The sequence below is a fragment of the Chlamydotis macqueenii genome, chromosome 4 (genome assembly GCF_036417535.1).
Source record: "Chlamydotis macqueenii isolate bChlMac1 chromosome 4, bChlMac1.mat, whole genome shotgun sequence".
Taxonomy (NCBI): Eukaryota; Metazoa; Chordata; class Aves; order Otidiformes; family Otididae; genus Chlamydotis; species Chlamydotis macqueenii.
In genome coordinates this window covers 34,461,387-34,468,247 of record NC_141559.1, presented here as the reverse complement: position 1 = coordinate 34,468,247, position 6,861 = coordinate 34,461,387, and the positions used below count along the sequence as shown (strand labels likewise).

Here is a 6,861-nt window from a genome sequence, read left to right as displayed (position 1 = left end):
CCTGTGTCTCTGTAGGTTCTATGGCATATTGCAGCAGCCTCAAACTGCTGGCCCAGAAGGGCCTGAGTTTCCTGGAAACTCTTTTTCTTACCTGCCAGTACCCTCTGGACACCCAGCAAGCCGCAGATGTCTGTAAATGGACACCTGGAGTGAACCCTCTCTCTTCACTCTGTTTGAAGAGCATCTGTCAAAGTGAAGAGTGAGTCTCTTGGGAAGCTTTGGGGCTGCTCTGCAATAGCTATCTGCAGGCATACTCTTACCTTCTGGAAAGCATTGGGAAACTCCAAGTAGCTTGTTTCTCACTGCAAATTTCTAAAACACCAGCTTTGCAAAAACATGAGATTCCAAGACTTTCTGGGGATTTTTTTTTTTTTAAATGGAATTTGTGGTGTTCTGTAAATTGATGGATATGGTTGCCCCACAATATATTAGGAGACATAAGTATAACTAGAATGCACAAAGCAGTAGTGAAATAACTGTGAATGGAAACTCACATCAAACATTAAGTTTATCTAATAAGAATCATAGAGTTATAGAATCATTTAGGTTGGAAAAGCCCTTTAAGACCTCAGCCAAGATTGCTGATAAGTGATGGAAAGTGGCTTGGTGAACACTTCTGCCAGCCCCCTCAGTAGCATTGGGTAGATCCCATCTGGCCCTACAGACTTACGCGTCTAGATTTGGTAACTAACCAAATGTAAGCTTAGAACGATGACTTAAAACGTGTAACCACTCCTCTGTGAGGTAAGGACACTGAATTCTGGAGGGTTTCCTTGGATGGCATCCTGATCCAAGGGCAGAGTCTCCAATTGAGAGCTGCTGCTTCAAGGAATGCTGCCTCAAAGGGATCTCCCAGCAGACGCCAGTTACAACCCAAGGGAAACCAGGGCTTCTGGTCCAATACGGTCAGGTCAGCCCCATTGGTTAAGGTGGTCTCCTAGGCGTGCTCGTTACCTGGAGACCCCAGCAGCCACTGCGTGGGCTTGGCTAGAACTTTCAAGGGCTTTCCAGGCACACTCACAGAGAGTTGGTTAACACAAATTCATTTATTTTCATTACAATAAAAATTATATTGTTATTTACAATGTATCAAATAAAGGGCCCACAGGGCCCATCAGTTCTTTCCAGTGGGATGGCTGGTCCCATCCCCTTATACGTGCTAACAGCACTCTCAGCTGCAATGGCATCTTCAGCTGGACCAGGGCAGACTCCCCAAACTCCCGTTACGCTCAGCTCCTCTCGAGCAGCGTCATCTCCACGCCTCGTTTGTCCACATCTGCGGCGCAGACTCCCCAGGCAGTCTCTGCGATCAGCCTGGCCCAGTGTGCGAAACTGTCGCCCGGGCCCCGACGTCTGAGAGGAAAGCAGGTCCTCAGGGTCACGGGCATGGCTGGAGAAGCCTGGGGCCACCAGCACGTGGGCGCAGAGCTGCAGACCTGGGACGTGCAAATTGTCCTGCTGGGTGGCGTCGCCCTCGGTCTGAAAAGCTGCACCTCGACAGCAGCGCAGCTCTCCGGCCGCGCTGTGCTGCTGGTGAAGGCGGCCTCTGCCTACTCCAGGCTCAGGTAGGACACTGAGCTGCCTTGCTGCACTGCAAAAGTCATCTCAGTGCAGATGTTCATCTTGGAGGGGCTTGTCAGCTGGAACCTGCAGGAGTGGGAGGAGGGCAGCACCATGAGCTGGCAGTTGTGCGACTGAGGAAAAAGCAGCCAGGCTGATCTCACCAGCCCTTGGGCCCAGCAGGCGATCTTCTCCACGTCTAAGTAGGAGCACGTGCAGAGGGTACGCAGGAGGTACGAGCTCCGATCCGTCCGCAGCTTGTCCTCGGGATGGTGGAGAAAGCACAAACTGTCCCCCAGCAGCTGCTCCCTCCAGCACATGCACTCCAGCCCCACACGCACGCTGCAGTGCCTTGCTGGCAGCTGCCCCGTGGTGGCCGGCTCCAGGCTGAAAGAGTGCCCGGGGGGTGGCCGCAGGAACACCAGCAGGCGGTAGGAGATGCTGTCCTCATGGATGCGCCAGGTTTCATAGCTGTCATCCATCCCAACGGCTGGCTGCATCTGCGGCATCAAAGTCCTCTTGGAAACCACTTGGCATATATCGAGGAGGTCGCCCACCAGCTTCTTCAGCACCTTGCACGTCTCAGGCAGGCCCTGCACTGGCGATGCACAAGCCAAAGACTTGACACCACTGAGGTCTTCCTCCTCCTCCTCATCTTCCTCCTTCTCCTCCGCCTCCTCGCTGCTGGAGCTGTCCTGCTCACTGCAGCTGACAGAGGCAAAGTTCACTTCCCTGTCCAGCCAGCAGATCTCAGCGAGCAGGACCACGGCTCCTGCCATGGTCAAAAGCAGCCGGTGCTGCAACACAGACCGGAGGAGCCAGTCTTCCCACGTGGAGTTGCTCTGCTCCATCTCCTCCAGCAGCTGAATCATCTTCTCACGCAGATGCTCCTCACGCTGCTGCATCCGCTGGGCCGTGGCCACATCTATCTGATGATGGCCCTTCAGCCCATGCTGGATGGCCAGCACAATCACGAGGAGGCCAAGTCCGGCAGCCATGGCCTGGAGGAGGCAGGAGAAAAAGGGGCTCAGCAGGGCTGGGTGGCAGGGAGCACGGGACCGGGGCAGTGGTGCAGGAGCTGCCTGGAGCTGGGGGCCCGTAGGAGAGGTGGGAGGGAACAAGGGCAGGGTTTGCAAGCACTGCAGGGATGGGAGCCACAGGCTCTTCCCACACAGCGTTTGGGCACTGCTGGCAACAGGCTTGAAGGGGCCGCGGGCCCTGGCTTGAGCCAGCATGGGGCCCGTCCTGCCCAAGCCACCCTGATGACCAGCCCCTGGCTGGGCTGTGCCCCGTGAAAGGGCAAGGGACACCAGAGCGGAGCCTCCTGAGGCCCCATCGCTGCCACACAACAGCGTCCCGACGCATCCTCAGAGCCTCTCTTGCACCTACCACCACAGGGAGCCCCTAGCACCTCTCTCCCCAGCCCCGAGGGTGGTACCCTGTGGTACCAGCCTGTGGGGCTCGCCTCTCGCTCAGGGTTAGAAACCCCCTGGCCCTCTGTCCCGTCCCCCATTTGGCCCACCCTTCCCCCTGCATGCTGCACGCACCCGTCGCCCAAGTGAAACTGCAGTGTGGCCACCTGGTGATGCCCCTGGAGACAGGTCCCATTGTGACCCGTCCTCTGTGCTGTCACAGCCACCAGAACAGCATCACCCAGACCGCCAGCCCCACCTTTTGTCCCCACCACCCAGCTCAGTGGCTCCTGGCCGTCACACCCAGTACAAACCCATCCGGCAGGAGCGAACTCACAGAGACTCTCTTGACAAAGCGGGCAGACGCCCCCCAGATCCGGAACCGCAAGAAAACGGGGACTGTAGGTGGATGGCCCTCACTTACGTAGAGAGGTGCAAAGTTTTCTCGGCCCGCGCGTCTCACTCCCAGTTGTCTTGAAAAGAAGTGCTGCTAGCCCTTCGGCAGAGACAGACTCCTCCTCCCTCCTCTCCTCTTGGACTGCTTCTGCTGGGGCAGCATTTGCCTTGAGAACCTGGACCATCAAGCGAAACGCACAGCGTGTCCCTGGCGCAAGTGGAAAAGATCTTGTGGCTCCTCTCTCTGGCTACCAACTTGCCCCCTGCAACGGCAAGCGAGGGGGCTGCAGAGGCCATGCTGGGGCCCACATCTCTCCGCTCCCCTGAGCTTTCCCCAGTTCAGCAGACCCCCCTGTACACCGTGCTGTAGTGCTCTGCTGCAGATCGTGCCTCCCAGAAATGTTGTCTGTACTGCATGAGTGCATGCCTTGACACCCAGCACCCTCAAGAGCTTCCTTTAGCCCTGCTGCATATGTGCCAAGACTGACACAAATGCCGTGTTTCTGTCGGTTCAGCGTGTGCAGAACCCTACATCCCATGTGCCTCCTGTCCAAAGCCACCGGGAGGCAAAAAGGTCACTAAGCGGGAGCGTGCCCTCAAGTCCCTTTCCATGTTAAGTCTCTCTTGTGGAGGTGCTGGGGACCTGAGGTCTCAGGTGGAGGGAACATAGACTCATCAAATCGTTTACATTAGAAAAGACCCTTAAGATCATCAAGTCCAACTGTAAACCTAACACTGCCAAGTCCACCACTAGACCATGTCCCTGAGCGCCATGTCTACGTGTCTTTTAAGTACCTCCAAGGATGGTGTAACTGGTTCGTAGGATTCCTATGCACAAAGTTCACCCAGCATATGATATTTTAAAAACGCAACAGTATTTATGGCTCCACTATAGCCTTGCATAAGCAGTTACCAGCATAAGCAGTTACAGTTCCTAGCATCAGCCGTTACCAGCGTATTTTTTGTGAGAGTCTTACCCATCTGACTACGCCGGAGACACCGCTGAGCAGGAGGGTGATGATCAGCGGGGTCAGAGCAGAGAAGGGAGGTAGGCGCAGCACCTTCAGGGCGTTCCCTGTTGTTCGTAGAGTGCTCTGGGTCCTTTCTCTCTCCTCCGCTCCGAGCCGCCTCTGTTTATCCCCTCAGCAGATTCAGTGGCAGAGTACTGACCAGGTGTTGGTGCACGCGTGGCCAGCGCACGCAGCAAGGCCTGCCAAGTGCGTGTCCTGCTGGCTAACAGCGGCTCCCGGATAGCAGCAACACACTGCTCAATAACAGCCCTCCTAGCTCCCCTCTCCGAGATAACAGCCCTCCTAGCTCCCCTCTCCAAGGTCGCATTCTCACAGCTGTGTGCAGCTTGTGATTTCCCACAGTGGCCCTACACGGGCCAGCACTGAAATCCCTCACACATGGCACCGCGTGGTCCGTAGTTGGGACACTGTGGTATTCCACAACCCGCACTCTTAGGCTTGTAATTTCCCACAGTAGCCTTACCTGGACCATCACTGAAATCCCTCACAGAGATGGTGATGCCACCACAGGGCAGCCTGTTCCAATGCTTGACAACACTTTCAGTGATGAAATTTTTCCTGATATCACTCTATAAACTCTTTGCAGCAATTGTTATTATCTGATTGAGCCCAAAGAGGGGAAAAACTTGCATATCTGGGGGTCGTCAGGTGGCCAAAAATTGGGCATCATTCGTTTTGTGCATTTTAGTATCCCTATATTTTGTTATCATTATCATCTTCCTCTGCTCTCCTAGTACACTGTCTTCATCTCAACCCACGAGTTCTCCTTTCTTCCCGATTCTCTCCCAAACCCCACTGAGGAGAGGCAGGATGAGTGCGGCTGCGTGGTACCTGACTGCTGACTGGGGTTAAACGAAGTCAGAGGCAAGCTTCACTTCCTGGGCCACCCAGCAGACCTCAGCAAACAGGACCGTGGCTCCTGCAATGGTACAAAATGGCCACTGCTGCAACACAGAAAGGAACGTGGCTTGGCACGCGTACGTCCTCCGCTCAAACTCCTGCAGCAGCCGAGTCAGCTCCTATGCAGCTGCTCCTCACGCTGCTGCATCCTCTCAGCTGTGGCCACATCTGTCTGGTGGTTGCACTTCAGCCCGTGCTGGCTGGCCAGTGCAGCTCACATGAGGGCGATTGCCACAGCCATGGCCTGGGGGAGGTGGGAGAAAAGAGGTCTCAGCAGGTCTGGGTGGGAGGGAGCATGGAACTAGGGCAGTGGGGCACGAGCTGCTTGGAGCTGGAGGCCAGCAGGAGAAGGGGGGAGGCTTATCTGGTCCATCACTTTCCCCCGCACCGAGGTCAGGCTGTAGCTCGCCAGATCCTTCTTCTGGCCCTTCTTGTAGATAGGTGTCACTTTTCATAACCTCAGATCCCATCTGGCCCCAGGGACTTGTGTGTGTCTAAGGGAAACAGCAGGTCGCTAACCATTTCTCCTTGGATTACGGGGGCTTCATTCTGCTCCCCATTCTCATCTTCCAGCGCAGGGGGCCGAGTACCTGGAGAACAACTGGTCTTCCTGTTAAAGCCTGTGGCAAAGAAGGCATTAAGTACCTCAGCCTTTCTCGCTAACTTTTGCCCCACATCCAAGCAAGGATGGAGATTCTCCTTAGCCCTCCTTTTGTTGTTTTTATTGCCTGTTATGGCAGTCGTCAGATTAAGTTCCAGTTGGGCTTTGGCCCTTCTAATTTTCTCCCTGCATAACCTCATGGCATCCTTGTAGTCCTCCCGAGTTGCCTGCCACTTCTCCCAAAGATCATAACCTCTTTCTTTTCCTGAGTTCCAGCCAAAGCTCTCCGGTCAGCCAGGCCCCTCTTCTTCCGCACCGGCTCCTCTTTCAGCAGATGGGGATGGCCTGCTCCTGCACCTTTCACATTTCCTTCTTGAAGAATGACCGGCCTTCTGGGACTCCTTTGCCCTTCAGGACTGCCTCCCAAGGGACTCTCTCAACCAGGCCCTTACACAGGACAAAGTCTGCCCTCCAGAAGTCAAAAGTGGAACTTCTGCTAACACCCGTCCTTCGTTCTCTCGGTATCAAAAACTGCCATTTCATGACCATTCTGACCAAGATGACCTCCAGGCGCAACATCACCCACAACTCCTCCTCTGTTTGCAAACCACAGGTGCAGAACAACGCCTTTTCTCCTTGGCTCCCCAACCAACTGTGACAGGAAGTTATCTTCCACACACGCCAAGAACCTCCTAGTCAAAACTTTGCTCCATGTGCCTGTGACGTTAGGCAGGCCACTCACATGAATTCAAAATGCCTGCTCTGCCGCCCGCTGAGATTGTCACAGTTTAAAGCTGATCGGGGCTACGCAGAGAGACTACGCAGTGTCTCTCTCACTGCCCCCCACCCTCCAAGAGAATACGGAGAAATAATATGAGAAAACAGGCTCGACGTTTCAGATAAGGAGAGGGAGAAATCCTTAAAGTTACCGTTTCAGGCAAAAGAGACTCGACTCGGGGAA

At 54.9% G+C, this 6,861-nt stretch overlaps 1 protein-coding gene across 1 annotated transcript; it reads right to left on the bottom strand.

The window, feature by feature from the left end:
• Positions 1-1,550: 1,550 nt before the first annotated feature.
• On the bottom strand, positions 1,551-2,339 carry LOC147600908 (inositol 1,4,5-trisphosphate receptor-interacting protein-like 1). Its single transcript, XM_086747647.1, has one exon. It carries the CDS (start codon positions 2,337-2,339, stop codon positions 1,551-1,553), a length of 789 nt encoding a protein of 262 aa, XP_086603773.1.
• Positions 2,340-6,861: the final 4,522 nt, after the last annotated feature.

Bases quoted from the DNA above. Each gene is read 5' to 3' on its own strand.
- LOC147600908 (XM_086747647.1), bottom strand. From the start codon at position 2,339: ATGGCAGGAGCCGTGGTCCTGCTCGCTGAGATCTGCTGGCTGGACAGG.